The sequence below is a fragment of the Antennarius striatus genome, chromosome 15 (genome assembly GCF_040054535.1).
Source record: "Antennarius striatus isolate MH-2024 chromosome 15, ASM4005453v1, whole genome shotgun sequence".
Taxonomy (NCBI): domain Eukaryota; kingdom Metazoa; phylum Chordata; class Actinopteri; order Lophiiformes; family Antennariidae; genus Antennarius; species Antennarius striatus.
Window position 1 is genome coordinate 4,905,302 of NC_090790.1, and position 18,996 is coordinate 4,924,297.

Below are 18,996 nucleotides of genomic sequence, written 5' to 3' on the forward strand. Positions count from 1 at the left end.
CGCCTTCCCATGAGGAAGCAGAGTCGGGGTTCTCTGAGGCGGGCTCTCCTATCTCTGGGGTTGAGGTCACCGAGGTAGTTAAAAAGCTCCTCGGTGGCAGGGCCCCGGGGGTGGATGAGATCCGCCCGGAGTTCCTAAAGGCTCTGGATGTTGTGGGGCTGTCCTGGTTGACACGGCTCTGCAACATCGCGTGGACTTCGGGGACAGTGCCTCTGGATTGGCAGACTGGGGTGGTGGTCCCCCTTTTTAAGAAGGGGGACAGGAGGGTGTGCTCCAACTACAGGGGCATCACACTCCTCAGCCTCCCTGGTAAGGTCTATTCAGGGGTTCTGGAGAGGAGGGTCCGTCGGGAAGTCGAATCTCGGATTCAGGAGGAGCAGTGTGGTTTTCGTCCTGGCCGTGGAACAGTGGACCAGCTCTACACCCTCCGCAGGGTCCTTGAGGGGGCATGGGAGTTCGCCCAACCAGTCTACATGTGTTTTGTGGACTTGGAGAAGGCGTTCGACCGTGTTCCTCGGGGGGTTCTGTGGGGGGTGCTTCGGGAGTATGGGGTACCGGACCCCTTGATAAGGGCTGTTCGGTCCCTGTACGACCAATGTCAGAGTTTGGTCCGCGTTGCCGGCAGTAAGTCGGATTTGTTTCCAGTGAGGGTTGGACTCCGCCAAGGCTGCCCTTTGTCACCGATTCTGTTCATAACTTTTATGGACAGAATTTCTAGGCGCAGCCAAGGCGTTGAGGGTGTCCGGTTTGGTGGCCTCAGTATCGCGTCTCTGCTTTTTGCAGACGACGTGGTGCTGTTGGCTTCATCAAGCCGTGATCTCCAACTCTCACTGGAACGGTTCGCAGCCGAGTGTGAAGCGGTTGGGATGAGAATCAGCACCTCCAAATCTGAGACCATGGTCCTCAGTCGGAAAAGGGTGGAGTGCCCTCTCCAGGTTGGGGATGAGATCCTGCCCCAAGTGGAGGAGTTCAAGTATCTTGGGGTCTCGTTCACGAGTGAGGGTACAATGGAACGGGAGATCGACAGGCGGATCGGTGCAGCGTCTGCAGTGATGCGGACTCTGTATCGGTCTGTCGTGGTGAAGAAGGAGCTGAGCCGAAAGGCAAAGCTCTCGATTTACCGGTCGATCTACGTTCCTACCCTCACCTATGGTCACGAGCTATGGGTCGTGACCGAAAGAACGAGATCCCGGATACAAGCGGCCGAAATGAGTTTCCTCCGTAGGGTGTCCGGACTCTCCCTTAGAGATAGGGTGAGGAGTTCGGCCATCCGGGAGGGACTCAGAGTCGAGCCGCTGCTCCTCCGCATCGAGAGGAGCCAGATGAGGTGGCTCGGGCATCTGGTTAGGATGCCTCCTGGACGCCTCCCTGGTGAGGTGTTCCGGGCACGTCCTACCGGGAGGAGGCCCCGGGGACGACCCAGGACACGCTGGAGAGACTATGTCTCCCGGCTGGCCTGGGAACGCCTTGGGATTCTCCCGGAGGAGCTGGATGAAGTGGCTAGGGAGAGGGAAGTCTGGGCTTCCCTGCTTAAGCTGCTGCCCCCGCGACCCGACCCCGGATAAGCGGAAGAGAATGGATGGATGGATGGATGGATGTTTCAATAATATATAAAATTATTTAAAAGCAGTTTATCCAATTCTGATTTGAAATCAATCAATGAATCCATCTGTGCTGCTGTTGTGTTGCTATGGTGATGTTACAAGGCTAACCAACATGCTGGGTGCTGTTGTAGCGTAAAGTTTAAATCAGTCCAGTATAAGGCTTCACAGATATCCATACGAACAAAAAAATTGTGATGTTATTTTTATTTTATAAACCAGTAATATGTCAGACTTTCTTTTTTGTAACAAGTCTGGATGTGTACGTTGTAGCTCATAGTATTCACTGCTATTATTTTCAGCTTTTCTTCAGTCTCCTGTTTCGGCTGTTTCGGCTTTTTAAGCTCTTTTTTTTACTAAATATAATCAAACTGAGCCATTACATTACTGTATGTTTGAAATCAAATTCGCTTCTATGTTGAGCTCACGACTCTGCATAACAGCGCAGTTCTGTCAGGCTTACATTATCATAGTTTCTTGTAAGCCTAAACTGTTCATAATGTGTTTGTTGAACAAACCCGGTTGAAATGCCAACTTTTATTCAAATCCACTTGCTTCATGATTCCTTTGGTTGGTGCAGCTCTTTAAGGTGTTGTCACTGAGGCAGACAGCAGATGGTGTGGATGAAGGAGGCTTGTGTGTGTGTGTGTGCGTGTGTGTGTGTGTGTGTGTGTGTGGGCTACAGATGGGTAAGCCAGCTCCACGTATCAGATAACCGGTGAGCCTCCTCTCCTCTTCTCTTGTCCCAAACATAAAAGAGACATCTGGGCCGGATAACGGATCTCCCCTCGCCGGCCCTCAGTGTGTACGCTGAAGGACATGATGTAATCTGACAGACACACAAAAGAAGACTTAGCTTCTCATTGGTGGATGTATTCCAACACGTTAGCGATTCAAAGCAGACAATTATAAAGATCGTTTTCCACATCCCATCATGAATCAAGTTTTTCTGCTCTGCTCACACATCAGAGGACTTCACCAGCGTCTCTCCTCTTTTGGGGGGTTTTAATGAAATCTTCTCATCTCTTGTTTACGTAACTATTGAATCCCCTTTTGTTCTGCGATCATTGAACGGCTGTCTGAATCAATGCAATTAAGGAGACGTTACCTGAATGTGTGTGATTATTGGGCGTCGTCTCTACGACTAATCCGGGGGGGGGACCACAACGTCTCAATCACAGGAAAAGACTCCGTCTTATGATAAATAACTCCCATTTAAATATAGCAGCTGTGCATGGATGGATGAGATTACATCACACCATCACCACAGCTTTAACAAGTGAGATGTGTGACATTTTAATAGCTCTGATTGATTTACAAAACGCTCGGGCTCGGGATCAGGATCACTACTGGACTCATTTTTGAAAGATGAGACCAGTTTGAAAGGTGGTCGGGGATGAAGCGCCGCATCACAGCGCTGTTCCAGCCTCACTCACATCAGAAAACCGATGATATACTAAACGGGAAGAGTAACCTTAAGGGTGTGTTGCACGCGTGACGTTACTGCTTAGTCTGTGATTTAGTCAGAATAGAAGTGAAGATGAAATCAGCTCAGGCAACGACAATGAGCGATCATCACTGAACAAAGTAGGGAGATGAATGTCTCCTCCAGTCACAATCAGGCCTCTGGAATCTTCTTCATGTATGATGGAAGGCTGTTCCTGCAAAAATGATTGATTCTTTCAGTTTTATAAATGATCAGAATCTCTGAATTTATTTAGCTTTAGATTAATATTTTATTCAAGGTCTACTTCGCACGTCGTGGTATAAGTCACATGTATAAGAACCAAGACCGATTTTTATTTTTTTTTCGTGAGTTTGGTCTGTAAAGAAGATGAACAAGAAGAGAAGGAGGAAGAGGAGGAAGAGGAGATGAAGAAAGTAGTTTCAATAATTTCCTTAACATGCAGCTCCGGTGCTGAGAGCTTCAGAGTGGAGGTGTTCTCATGGATCCATCATCTCTCCATTCGTAAAGTGTTTTGTTTTGATTTTATTTTGGTGGTGAGGTCGTTATGACCCTAACCAGTTGTGATGCAACTCAAAAAATAGAACAGAATTCATCCGACAAGCTAAATGCTAGTTTCAGCTAGTAATGTTACCAGACCAGGAGTGAAATCTAACTAATGGTCCTGTGGACTCAGAAAAAGGAGAAAAATACATGCATTCTGTGTATTATTAATGATTAATGTCACTCATTTAATTATAATAATAATAATTATTATTAGGTAGTTTTCTTCTTTAGTTTTCATCTCTAAACAGTAAAAGCAACAATCCAATCATCTGAAAACACACGAGGTTTCATTCTGTTTCTCTTGTCTCCACTGACCAGGATTTAATCACTGCGTGCATGTGCGCATGTCTGTGTGTGTGTGTGTGTGTGAAGCTGCACAGCAGTTAAATATACGCCTCTCCCTCGGCTCATAATCCCAGCCATCAAGGAGCAACCAGCACCGAAGTAAAACGGAAGCCTCATTGAAATTCAAAGCAGACGTCTGGGAGTCTCCTGGCTATCGCTGTGTTTCAGAGCTGGAATCACAGAAAAGTATCCACAAAGTTCCATTAAATCATAAAACTGTTCTCAGGTCAGTTCTGAGAAAACCTCTGCAATGTCAAAAAAGCTCAGTTAAAACTTCTTGATTACATTTATGTATATATATTTTTTAATTTTACCTTTAAAAATCAGGATACACATAGGATGACCCCTCAATGAGCACAGAACTTTTTTAATTTTTTTGTTATTTTTGTCTCATTTCACAACTTCACTGTGTTTTTTATAGTCTTATCTACACTACTATTTTATAATTCAGCTCCCTGTAAGTGTCACCCAGAACATAACCAGGAACCAAACTCGGACGGGCAAACGCGTTTGTTTTTCTGTTGTTAAATCCTTTCTGATCCAGGTTACAAAAACACACAACTACTCAAAGCAATTTTGGAAAATGGACTAGTGATTTTATCGGCGTGAGCAGGCAGTACAAATAGAACTGTGTATGGGAAACCGTTACACTAATGCATGTGAATGACACTAAATCCAACAACAACACCACAAAGTACTTCCATTAAGTTGAATCAACTTCTCTCTACTTGAACAGCCTTCATGAATGTAGGTGGAACCAGGACTGCACTAGCTTTAGATCAGGAAACTATTAAACTGACAAGTAAAGGGTACTTCAGTTTACCTGACAGAAAGAAAAAAAAATCAAATCACTTTTATTCCGACACATAAAGAGGGTTGAAATGGCAATTCTAACCACAGATATAAAACATCAGCCTCTGCTGCCTGTAAAACTCACCCCCCCCCCCCCCGGTAGGATCAGTCATCCCGTCTGGGGTCGGTCCACAGTGACCAAAAAAAATTCAACCCACTGATCAGATATTAATCGCCACTTCAATTGATTTAGTGCTGTGGGGAGTGTGTAATGGATGGGGGACACCTTTGCTGTCAGGCGTTTGGCACTTCCATTGTAAAGCTATTAGAAGGCCATAGTAAACTGAAGCAGCACGACTTTCGGGGAGGGGGGGGGCACAGGTGGTCGAACACGGGGGATAAAAAGAATAGCAGAAAGAGATCTGAAACAGGAGAGATGAAGCTGGTTCAGCTGTAGACGGGTGTCGATGGGGGCCTGTGTGAGCCATGATCTTCTGCTGGGATTTATACCCACGAACACAAACAATGACTGATTAAAAACTGATTAAAACATCCAAAATTAGGAAAAGAACTGCTTCCAATGATGCAACTTCCTGATTTGCGCTCCCGTCTGTATCTAACTTCACATCGACCACCAATCGCTTCTCCAACAAAGAGCATGAGACATCAGAGCAGCCCCAGGAGAAATGTGGTGCCGCACTAATGTTTAAACTCTTTGTCAGTATTGATATTTATCAGCATGAGGATCAATGTAAGAAGCACAAGTTAACTTTGCTGTCGTGCATTATAGATGGAATCCATTGTAGAATCCCTCCACACAAACTGTTCCCTTTGTCTGCCAAACGTTGCAGAATCATTCAATCTGCGGTGATTAAATGCATGAAGGAGCCTGAACGATTCTGTACAGTTGATGTCCTTGAGCCACAAAAAAAAACAAAAAAAAAAAAACACAAGCTGCCAAAAATTTAAGAGGAATGAGCCTTGACCCTCCAAAGTTCAATCATGAGTGGTTTAATACTCGTACAGCCACAGAGTGACAACTGGAAGCTCGCCAGTTGAATCCGATGGCCAAATAACGTTAGCCAGAGGAGCATAAAGGTGCTAAGTGGCTCTTGCTCAAGGGCAATAGGGTATTTTTAAAGTAACACCCAGTCACTTTGTGTAATCAGAGTTTCCAAGCCGGTCCAAAAAAACTCCATCTGCTCCCTCTGTTATAGACTGCTGTTGTCCAAATCAACCAGTCAGCATTTTCCACCTCAGGTTCTCACATAAAAAATGCAACACATTCTATTTTTAATAGATTTCTGCATTAGATTAAATGGCACAAAAGGTGGGCATATATGGGCAGCCGGGGGTTTTTAACTAATTAAAATGGAGTCAATTTTGCTGGACTTTACGAAACAAAAGCTACGGTTTACTCGTAAATTTTTACATTAATGTGATCATCTGAATAAAGCAGTCATTAAATTCAGCCACATTAAGAACATTAAGGCCTCAGAGGTCCCTGCAGAGGGCCAAAGCAGAGACTCCAAGTGTTTTATACCCCCATCCAGGGGTGAGAATTAGTTGGCTGGGAGGACTTAGCAGTAACCATAAAACGAAGCACACATTCGTTCTGTCTCTGGGAAACTATGACAAACGTTCACAACATCCAGACCTTTACTTCTGAACAACCACTCAGAGTGTTTTACAACACAGGGCAGCGTTCACCCGTCACACACATTCAAACTGTGGTGGCAGAGGCCACACACCGTATGCTATTCAAGAGGGGACCGTCACACAGCGGTTGAAGGTTTGAATCTCTCAACAGGAAGTCTGCAGGGCAGCCTCAAACCTCCTGAGCTGCGGCCGCCCAAAGATACACGACCGGTAAAAAAAAGAAAGAAAGATGAAACAGATTTATACCAGTTTAGATTGTGGGATCCCACCAGTAACAACATACAAGTATTACATTCATGAAAAATAACTGAGTGCGTCACATCATCACCTTAACAGCTACAGTTGAGTCAGCCAGGCGTCACAGCAGCAAACATCGAACTAATACAGCCAGTATCTGGAAAAATTCAAACGTAATAATAAACTCTGGGAGCTGAAAAGGACGAGAACAGACGACAATTTTAACCCCAAAGAAGGTTCTTCTGTCTTCTATCCAGACGGGATCAACACGGACTGATCCTGTATCCAAAACCTCAAGGAGACAGAGGCTACCCACTGAATTACCTGAAACCACTCACGTCCCGTATACACAAATAAATTATCTCCATGAATGAACACGTTCACAAATAAATGAGCTTCATGTGATCTTTTTTTTTTTTTTAAAAGCCACCGGAAACCAAAGAAAGGGAACAAAAGAGACTGATAAGAGACAGAAAGAAGAAAAGAAACAGGTTTCCTCGTGGTTAAAATGTTTTAAACATCATCAATCATGCTGCTAATCATTTTCTGAGTCCACGCAGTCACATCCAGTAATATAAAATGACATGTCAAGCACTAAACCTCAGGGGGTACAGCAGATCCCTTTACGCCAGTCAAGAAACCATCACCTGTTACCAGTTCGCCTGATGATGCTTGTATTGTTCCCAGTTGTCTCCCAGTCGCTTGTTCTATCGGTTTCAGCTCGTTTTATTCCTCTGGCATCAATTTCAGAATAAGCCTATTTTCAAAAAGTGAAGTTAATGAGGTGAAACATGAAATATATCGACTGTTTTCGATGATCTTAGAGCGGATCAGCAACTCATCAAAACCAGCTTTGTTGCACAGCATGGAAAGACATTCAGAACGGTTTGTTTTTAGATGTTTAAGGTTCTTTGCATTAGAGATGCATGCATGATACATATTCCAGGACAAACACTGCAAAGGGTTAAGTGTTTTACTCCGGGGGCAAGTTTGAGCTGCTGCAGTCGGGAACAAAGAGTAATGATTCCAGCAGCGTGACATTTGTCCCTTTTACTGTGGATCCGTCTAACCTTCGAGGCGCCTTTAGGCAACAATCAGCCCCGTGTTTACAGAGAGATGCACTCCCAAACTCTTTTGTGAACTCGCAAGATGAATCTGCAGCTCGGCGCTGTCGGATCCAAACCAACACCAGTATATGAACACAAGCCTGGAGGCCAGGCCTAAAGGCAATGTACCTCATTTATTCCACGCCGCTCACCACAGTGCTTAATCAGCTACAGCGCTGCCAAGTCACTCCGATCGCCGCTCTGAGGCCGCCAGCTGGAAGCGCCGCCGCACTGGATGCAGAATACAACATCACCTCAACACCACTGAACGAACGACTTCTTAATGCGCAAGAACAGCCAGCACACGTACCAATTTTACATATTTCATTACGCTCCCACATTGGCCCAAAAACAAAATTCTGATGATATTTTTTAAAGGTATGAATCTGATTTATGAGCCAGAAAGTTTCCTTAGGAAAAAGTGAGCATCATTTTCTCTTGTAAAAGTGAAAAGAAAAAAAAAATTATAATTTCATTACGGCAGCCCTTCCGTGACGTGAGGTACTCACACTCTCCTGTTGGCAGATTTCAGCTTATTTCCTTATCATGATGTCCTCAGAAATGAGCGTGTTTCCTGATGGATGATTCAGTCCGCCGCCGCAGTAACGACGTCAGGAGATGCTCCTGAATCATCTTCACACGCCGAAGTTCATTCCCTCAGACGTACCGATGTTACACGAGCTGTCAGGTTAAACTAGGCCAACTAACACATCCTGGAATATATAAGACCATTCTGATTCTTCAAATAATATATGCAGAAAATTCAGGTTAAATCATAATGTGTGTGTTAGAACTCAGACAATGTGTTTCTGCTTCTTGGTCAGTAGCTTTTCTGGACAAACAGCAAAAGATAAAATACACACATTAACACTGAAGTTTAATGTCTCCTCCCGGCGCTTGTCTTCACCAGAAAAACAACCATTTGTCACACGGGAAACCTCAGGCAAACATTAGGCAAAGGTTTTAGTCGTGAGATGGTGTTAAAGAGGCATTCAGATGAATGGATGAAATGAGATTAAAGGAAAAAACTAACTAAGATACGCAAAAGGAAAAAAAAAAAAAAAGAATCAAAAACTTTCCGCAACTGTTTACAACATCAAGCATGTAGAACTTCTGTCACAAGCGCTGAATCAGCTCCAGGCTACGAATCAATTAATTCTGCCCTCAATCTGAAACACAGACCTGCCTGCCCTCCCACACACCCCCACACCCCCAATCCCCTCATCAACACACCACCCATTAGCAGTCTGCAGTGCTTCTCCCCGGCCAATCAGCAGCCGCTTCTCCAGCCTGCAGCAAAAAAAGAACGCGTGTCAATACGTCTCGTAGGAGTCAAGGTGTTGACCCGGTCCATTCACACCAGTCAACTCTTATATTCTCTTATATACATCATTAGCAGGTCATTTGTGGAATAAACTACCAGAAGACGTGCAACAGCGGCATTATGAGAGCATCTAACATAATAAAGACAAATGGAAAAGATTCTAACAGGTCAACCAACATCATCATCCTCATTAATGTTGAGTCACCACAATAAAAATGTCACAAAAACCCGTGATCGTTCGTCTTGGAGATGTGGCGTCTGTGGTTTGAACACAACACAATTCACGCTAATGCCATCCCATCACATCTGCTGACTGTCCAGCACAGCGCAGAGAAACGATCAAGTTAAGCCAAACTGCTGACTGGGTATGTAACCTTGGCACTGAGTCTGGGAGTCGAGGCCAAATCAAGGCATTTTAAGGCGGAGGAGCAGAAAGAAATACAGCTGCAGGCCCCTCGATGCATCCTCTTAGGCCAAAACAGCAATCTAGTGCTTTCAGAGACCGACCCTGAACTCATCAGGCGGCGCAGGTTCGTTAAAGTGGAACAGATGAAGTCTAAATGGAGGTTCAGCACAGGCAGGAAAAAACAGTGAGAATCACTCATGGTGGAAACAAAATAAGATGCACAGACTTAGTCGGAGCCGAGTTCGTATTCTGTGTGGAACTGACGATTTTTTTTTTTTTTGTGTGTATGCAGGACACACAGGATGAGCAAATGAGCGATAACAGGAAGAACAGACATAAAAAAAGGCTCAGACTGAGCTGCACAGCATCTTTAAAAAGCTGATTAATCACCGAGTTTGTGATGAACACACACCTCTGACCATCTAACGACATTTGAAGTTTGAAAAACAAACGTGATGCTTCAGTGTTAAGATCACAGTTTGAACCTTTGACAGATCAGAGAGATAAAAGAGATGTAGACGCTGCTGCTTCTCAGCTGATGTTGTCTGAACAGCATTGTGGATTTAAAACAGCCTGTCGGGTGAAGAACTGCAGGAATGAGTGAATCTTCACGGCGATGGCGGTGGGTTGGCGACACGTCTGATCTGACCTTAATGATAGAGATGCCGGGACCGGGACCTGTGACTCAGTAGGAGCAGAGTTGACCCGGAGGCGAGGAGACGGCATCATATATGACAGATGTCACAACTGGATTCATCACAAGCGTCCAGACAGCAGCTTTATTACAAGGTGACATTTCATCCGTCAGAGGCGCCTGGAGCTGAACGCAGAGCTGCTCTCCAAACCCCCGCTGTATATACGAACGGTAGACTATCACGAGGAAAAGGATTGACGAACTACACGGATGCTCTGATATTATATACACCGAATTTATTCCATAATATGCGATTTTTGATTAGTCAATCAATACCTCAGGCTGTCCACTGATTTAAATTCCTTGTAATGAAGAGGATGTTTCATGTGGAAAAAATCTGAATATGGTGAAATTTCACATCACAGCCGGCATCACACATTCTTGCTTGTTGAGGCGTATCACTGCCGGTGTGTGTGTATGTGTGTGTGATGACACACTAACGCTTACATCACACGAGTCGTACGCTTTCTTCACCAGAATATTAAACATAATTGTGTGGGTTTGTACGATATTTGGCTAAAAGGCACGGGGGTCTGCGGGGGCGAGCTCACCAGCAGGCCGGTAGAGTTTAAAAAAGTTCAAATGTAATAACATTTTAGACTAAACCGAGAAGGAGCGAGAATAAATTAATGACTTCTGGGGGGGGATCTGATCTTAGACGGGTGCCCGCCTCATCAGTGGAGGAAAGCAGTACCAGTAGTAGTAATAGTATTAGTAATAGTAGTAGTAATAGTAGTGGTAGTACCAGGAGAACCCAGTGGAGGAAGAAGCAGAAGAGCTTCCAGATACCCAATCACATTTCATTCCTCTTATTCTAAAGAACAGCCAGCATTCATTCACATTAGAATGTTCTTCCCCCTCCCTGAGAAGGGGGGGGGGCTCTAGCTGTTCATCTATAGTGACAGCGATCCTCAGCCTCCACTCCACAGACAAGTGGCATTGTTAAAATGTGGGGAACATTGACAGGAGAGACACGGGCGGTGAACGCCGCCGCTAGGATTCGATCTGAGGGTCTGAGCTCACGTTCGATATGAGAGCGCTGCTGCTGCAGATGTGTGGAAGAATTTAGCCTCAAAAGCTGATTTAGAGGAAGTCCAATAGATAAAATTGGGCCAACGGCCTCATTAGTCTGCAGAGATCCGTGCACAAACATGATGGTTATTAGTGTTCTTCAAATAAATTGCTCAACGTCAACCTGGAATCTGAGATAAATATGAATGTCTGCAGGAAGCCTGAACATATAAAACCTAAAATATTACATTAAAATGAATGCAAACGATGAACAGAAGCACAATCTGGGGTAAAAACGATCGCTGGTAAAAAAAAAAAAAAAAAAACCTACAGGTGGAAATCTGGATTTGATGGGGATCTGCATCAAGTGAATTAAAAAAAAAAAAGTCCATGAAAGGAGAGGCGATAAAGCATGGGGTGACTTTTCTAGATCAGTGAAGGTTAGAAAGGACTTAATTCGAGCCATAATCCCCCCGGCTGACGGGAGGAACAAATTGCTGACCTTTCCAACAACAGGCATACAATCAGTGTCATAAAAAGCTGCTTATTGCCGCCTTTCTATGAGTCGTCTATCGATGGAGAAGCGAAGGCAGGGGCTGTCTGAGTGGATGGAAAATCAAAGAAAGGAGCTTTTATATTTCTTTACTCGCCAGAGTGAAAGCCTCACTAAGTTTGAAAGCACATTTTTCAAAAGAAACAAGAGGAGTGGCGTGAGGATGGCCGTCGTAGGGTACGGAGATTAAAAAAAAAGTTTAAAACGACAAAAAATAGGCATCAGTGGACTCATCTAAAAGTGTCCAAAAAACTTCAGAAGATTAAGTAAACTCAACATCAGCGTGTGACTTTACAGATGCTTTATAACATATAACAACATCCCTGTGTCATTACTGAACAACTGGATCCGAATGAATGTGGAAAAATATGTTTGGAGGACAGATGAATAAATACAGCAGGAGATCAGCAAGAAAACCGCCCAGGACCCGACAGCTGACGGGGCGTAAAGCAAGGACTTCACAAGGTTTCCTGCTGGATAAATCATAGCTGGTCCTCCCTCACCTCATCAGCTGATTGGCTCTCTTTACACTCTGTGTTATTAACAATGGAGGCTAAAGGAGGCCCGTCTTTATTGTCAGTTTATGGCACCTGAGTTCCCCCATCCCCTCTCTCTCTCTCTCTCTCTCTCTCTCTCTCACACACACACACACACACACACACACACACACACACACACACACACACACACACACACACACACACACACACACACACACACACACACACACACACACACACACACTCATCCTCTATGGTTACCACCTGCTTTGGTGGAGTCTTGTTACAAACATGCTTCCTAGAAGTAGTGACCGGTTCACGTTACTCTCCTCTCTTTTTATACCACTGTCACACCAGCGGTATGAAAAAAAGATGAAAAAGAAATCATTTCCAAATTGACCCTCCCTCCACCCCCCCATAAACGAGGCTTTACCAGCATCAAGGGGTCAGCACTGGGCCCCGGGGCCAGACTCATACTTCAGGCAGGAAGACAAGGCCAGCAAGCAGCTCCACCTCCATCGCCTGGACTCATAATAATAATTCATTCTCTGTCTCAAACCGTGAATCTGGATTCTGTAAGAGCTGACAGGTGGTAAAAGTAAAAAAAAAAAAAAAAAATCCCCCTACCTTCACCGCGTCAGCATGAGTGACCTTCTCGAACACTTTATCGTTGACTTTCATGATCTGGTCGCCGACGCGCAGCCCCTGCTTCTCCGCCAGACTCCCGGGCTCCACCAGGGACACGTAGATCCCGACCCCGTGCTCCGACCCGCCTCGGATGCTGAAGCCCAGACCCTCGTTGCTCTTGTGGCGCTTCATGGTGACCTGTCGGAGCTCCCCCGGCGGTTCGTGGACGAAATTCCGCCCGAGCAGCGGCACCAGCGGAGCTGTCCCGTCGCTGCTGGTGCTGAAGCTGTCCGGAGAGCCGCGCAACGCCACCTGGAGCTCCGACGGGGTGTTGGGGGAAAGGTGCCCAGATGGAGTCGGGCTGGCGCTGGGGAATTCACCCTGCAGGCCTTCGGAGTTGCCATTGCTGGCAACTAAATCCGATTTTAAGTAGAGGCCCTCCGATGTGTACTGCTCGAAGAGGAGCTGGTCGGAGCGCGGGATGACCAGACGCAACATGGGCAGAAGTTGCCTCTTGCTGGGCGCGTTGAGGATGACGTTGAGGGTCTGCACCAGGTCGTACACGTTGCGTTTGGAGTGGTAAACGTTCAAGCAGTGGATGAACTGCTCTCTCTCCAGGTCGTTGAGCAGGAGGTTGAGGGCGCTGTGCAACTTCCTCACGTTGGCCGACAGAGTCCGCGCGCTGGAGGCGACCGAGTTGGCCGAGGAGCTGAGCGACATGCGCTCCAGGTCGGTGCTGCTCATCCCGGCGGTGCGGCCGGGACACGGCGCCGCGGCTGGTGCGACCTCACACGGCAGGCATGACGGGCTTGGGGAGGGGGCACGGGATCGGACCGGCGCTCGGCATCACGACCGCGGGGGGAGGACGCGCACTCCTGCTGCATCCATGCTGCCCGGCTCTGACGGATGATCCACTTTAAAATGCTTTTACCCGCGATGTTTTCTAGTAAGAGGCGACTTTTAAAAAAAAAAAAAAAAAAAAAAAAAGGCAATTAAGCCCCCACTAATGCGATTCCACGGTTGGTAAATTAATTAGCACTTACCATGATTCAAAAATAAGTAATTGGATTTTTTTTTTGCAAACCGCTCGTGTGTATCGGTGCGTCAAGACCTGGACGCGCAACAGCCGCGCAGGAGAAGTCGGGCTGCTCCGCTGGAGAACTTAGTCCTGGGCTGCTGGAGGATCCCGGCCGGTGTCATCCGGCTCTTATGTTCCAGGAGGTCAGGTGGCCGCCGAGCCGCCGCGTCTCCGGTGTCCGCGTCACCGCCAGCTCCTCCACATGCCGAATAAAACGCGAACTTGAAACGACTTTGGTCCAAATCCGGAAGGAAATTATATTTCCCGATGATGAAAAAGAATATTTCAACTTCTATTTGTGCTCTACCAGCGTCACGGTGAGTTTAACTGAGTCGCTTTTACTTCCAAAGGACGCCCGCGGACGGTGACATCCAACGGCGTGACGCGGACAGAGAGAGCTGCATACTCCGGCCGCTCGTCTCGGAAGGGGGGGGGGGGGTCCTTAAGGGGTTTTTTTGTTTGTTTTTATGTTGTTAATCCGTCCGGCGGTGAGGTGACCTCCTGCTCGGTGTCTCCGCTTCCAGACGAGGACGCAGAGAGGGAGGTGGAGGAGAGCGGCCGCGCTCCAGCCTCCTGACGCGCCGTCAGGAAATGACGCAGCTCGGTGGAGCCAATAAAATACGCACCGACTCGTTCTGCTGTTCTGATTAAAAAAAAGAAATAAAAAGAATAAACAGGGAATGGAGTGTTTTCTTCTATTTTTAACTTTAAAGGTCATTCACGCTTATGTTCCAGCATGAAAAATGAAATCATTTTTTTTCATAAAGGTCACACATGAAGGGTAGTTTTCAAATGTGTTACAGCTTGAACAATTTCACAATTTAGATTTGATTTATATTACATTGATCTTCTGCAACCTTGTCCTTATGAACTCGGTTTAAATTTACGTCAATTAAATTTCTAGTATTTCCACTCCATGTTAACCAAATCCCAAACCTTTTTTTATGTCTCTGTAGAGTTAATCTCAGATATCTTCTAGAATACAGTCAGTGGAATAAATACACAAAATACAAATACAAAAAAATGATCATTTTTAGTTATTCATTTCACCTTTAGTTCATGTCATTGGAAGCACAACCATGATGGCACCGTGGAACTTACTATGTATGTTTTCTCTCAGGGGGATGTTACCCACCTTGTTCTTAACTCATTCATTCATTCATTCATTCATTTTCCAACCCGCTTAATCCGCTAACGCAGGTCGCGGGGTAGCCAGTGCCTATCCTGGCAGTCTCAGGGCGTGAGGCGGGGGACACTCCGGGCACGACGCCAGTGCACCGCGGAGCCACATAGAAACAAACAAATCATTCACTCACACACTCACTCCTATGGTCAATTTGGGACCGGCCAATCAACCCGAAGCGCATGCTTTTGGAGGTGGGAGGAAGCCGGAGAACCCGGAGAGAACCCATGCAGACACGGGGAGAGCATGCGAACTCCGCACAGAGCGGGACTCGAACCCGGGTCCGCCGTGTTGCGAGGCAGCAGCGCTAACCACTGCGCCACCGTGCCGCCCCTTGTTCTTAACTCTCCTACAATAATAGGACCATATATATGACAAGAATGATTAATGCTCAACCAGTTTGTTTGTGTGGACGCAAAATGCAATAAGTGCTGATGCAGAGAGACCATATCCCCAGAAAACTGAAAAGTACTCATGTTCAAATATTCCTACTATTTGACAGATATTATTACTGTCGCATTTGTTTTTGAGTTTATGAAGAACACAAAGGAAAAGGAGAGGCTGACTCAGATGGTAAAACAATGCAACAGACAAACTATTCTGCAGGGGGGCAGGCAAAAGAAAGAAGGTTGAGGAGAAGCAGGTTGGCAACAAAAAAGATTTAAAAACACAAAATGAACACGAGCTTTCAAACTGGAGAAGAAACTAGGACATTTAAAGAAAGATTAAACTGATGGGAGCAATAAATACAGAAAGGATGAGTATAAACGGAAATATGTTGAGGTTTAAATTAAAGATTCTACTCAGTAGGTCAGTACTTAACTTTGTAATGAGATTCTCCGCACTGATAAGTTCATTTATAAGTTGTAGTGAGAAAATGCGGCATGTAGGTTTGATTTTACACATTACTCTGAGTATTTATTTCATTCCCTCAACAGACACCTGTCTACAATCCAATCTGATGCCCGAGTCCTTGAGCTGAACTCAGTTGCCGGAGCGCTAAATCTCAGATGCAACACGGCAATAATATCACCTGAAAATGAAGCGCTTGAGCTCCAAGTCTGTTCTGCACGACCTGAGGAGTGTCTGCTCTGAGAAAAAGGAGCCTCAGTCGTCGTCGTCATTTGAAGCTGCAACCGATTGTGTGTCGGGTGATTGAATCAGTGAAGTCAAAGTCATTAGCAAGATTGAAAACTGGCAGCTAAGATAAAAGCACATAAGGAAATAATCATCTGGTAATATCAGGTAATGATTTCTATAACAAAGCTGTTACACTCAAATTACTTCTCATTAATTGTTCCTGTTCCATTTTACAAGAAAAGATATATGATACCTGAGGCTGGGGGGGGGGGGTGCAACAATATATTATTCTCATCATCAATTACGCTGTTAATCTTTTCTAGGGTTAATGGATGGATCATCCTGGCTGCACATCAGAAGGACAGAGCCCTGGATGATGTCTGCAAGATGACAACAACAAAAACTGCAAATTAAGATGATATAAAATAAAGAAAGGCTTCAAACCTTCTAGATTTGAGATTTTAGAACAGAGCTCTCAGAGGGAGACCCTTCTTCTTACTGATCACATTGTTACTGATACAGGGATGATTTATTAGCATCAAATGAGCCATGATTTCAATCATTTGGTCGAGAACCACTCCTAATTGCGAAATGACACACAAAGCATGACAACCTGCACAAGGTTAATTCGTACCAACGTGAAAAAAGGCTATTCATCTTTTGTCTTTGGGGTAATAAATCACGCCACAAACCAGAACAGATCTGCAGAGGCTCCAACTGGTGTCACGGCTCGTCCACCGAGGATGAAACGACCTACAAGACTGAAAAAGTGTTGTCTTTTTTTTGATCAATAAACCTGTCAGAGTGTTCAGAATTACAGTTTTCAGAGTCGCACACGAGTAAAGGTAATAATCATGGAGACAGTTTTCCTTGCTCCATTATGCTGACACTTTGGAAAATAGTCATTTTAGTCTTCACAACAAAATTATATTAATCTCACACTGCTCTGATGGGTGTTTGTATCAAATGACCACTTACTGCATTAGTAGGGTCGGTTCATCCCCAGAAAAGACAGTGAACATCCTCCACCGCTGACTTGGACCCCCACCGTGACATCATCATCATCGTCACAGAGCAGTTCATGAGGAGGAGGATTACTGTAATCAGGGCACACACACACACACACACACACACACACACACACACACACACACACACACACACACACACACACACACACACACACACACACACACACACACACTGATTTCTGATTGTGTACAACGTTCCATATTCCTGTTGTGTCACCTGATAAATTGATTTAATTGTTGCATTTGTTTGTTTTTGTTTTGGATAAATTAACTAAAAGGAACAATATATGAATTGTTATTTTCAGTACAACACAATCTTCCCGTGCATATATGCAAATAAACACAGTGGTGTATATTTTTTAAAAAATCTAATCTCGTCACAGTGGTGGATAATTTCAGCATCTGCTCCATCAGCAGTCCCTCCAGCATCCAGGTCACACTGCTACTTTTAATACTGCTGTATTTGAGCAAATTTTTTTATTATTTATATCAGAACAATAGTCCAAATAGAATTCATCTTGAACCTCGAAACTGAACGTTCTTCACGAGGGTCAACAACAACACACAACACTGTGTGGATGGAGCTGCTGCTGATCTTCCCTCTAAGCCGCCATACGTGGATGAGAAGCCGTGAAAACAACAAATCAAAAGAAAAGAAAGTTGATGTATATTCAGAGATGTATAAAAGCTGAGTAACTGGATTCTACTTTATTAGGAGTTAATGAACACCTTGATGGTGAACTCTGCGTCTTGAGAAGTTGATAGATGATAGTAATTAGAGAAAGTTCACCAGCAGGAGAGGCTGAACAGGATGACAGTGGACAGAGAGGCGAGCTGTACAGTTCAGTGTGTGTGTGTGTGTGTGTGTGTGTGTGTGTGTGTGTGTGTGTGTGTGTGTGTGTGTGTGTGTGTGTGTGTGTGTGTGTGTGTGTGTGTGTGTGTGTGTGTGTGTGTGTGTGTGTGTGAGAACAGAGAGGTGATGGACGTGATGACTTCTAGGAGGAGCCCCTCGGAGCTGATGATCCTGGTTATCATGACATCCACTTTTAACCACAGAGACTCTCTGATGAACACGCGGCGCTGAGATCGCTTCTGTCATGGTGGCAGAACAAAAGATGTGTTAATGAAGAGATGACCGCTGTGAGAAGAACTACCGCAATATCATAACAGCAGTGTGTAAAAGGGTGTGTGTGCATGTGTATGTGTGTGCGTGTGTGTATGCCAGACACATCTAGATGCAGCTGCAGCAGCGGCTACTCCCTTCAGCTGATCAGTATGACCAGGATGCGTCGTCCCAGGAGAAGATTTCCTAAAATAAAAGAGACTACCTACTCACAATTAAATTACCACATTTCATGGCAAACTGTAATCATTTTACGGTTTAACAAGGCTTAAATACTTAATAGGCTTAACTGCATATGACTAAAGGCTTAACAGAGTCATCGGTTTTCATTAAATGGGAGATAAATGGTCTCTAAACAGGTGGGCATCAAACAGAAACCCAATTAGTGCTGAGGCGTTCAAAGCTGCACAAAACTGTATTAGCAAAGAATAAAATATCTATAGTGTGTGTGTGTGTGTGTGTGTGTGTGTGTGTGTGTGTGTGTGTGTGTGTGTGTGTGTGTGTGTGTGTGTGTGTGTGTGTGTGTGTGTGTGTGTGTGTGTGTGTGAGGTCAGTGAGGTCAGTGTGTGTGTTCGAGGTGAAGATGTTACCATGGGGGGAGGGGGCACGTTACAGATGGAACTCATATGGCTAGT

The 18,996-nt window shown here is 45.1% G+C and overlaps 1 protein-coding gene across 2 annotated transcripts in view; it reads right to left on the minus strand.

The window, feature by feature from the left end:
* The window catches only part of whrna (whirlin a), a 112,761-nt gene extending 98,453 nt beyond the window's left edge, over positions 1-14,308 (minus strand). For both annotated transcript variants that reach the window (XM_068333971.1, XM_068333973.1), the window contains exon 1: positions 12,867-14,308. In XM_068333971.1, coding sequence (XP_068190072.1) covers positions 12,867-13,610 — 744 coding nt within the window. In that variant the 5' untranslated portion in view covers positions 13,611-14,308. The remainder of the gene's footprint in view (positions 1-12,866) is intronic.
* Between the last annotated feature and the right edge of the window lie 4,688 nt (positions 14,309-18,996).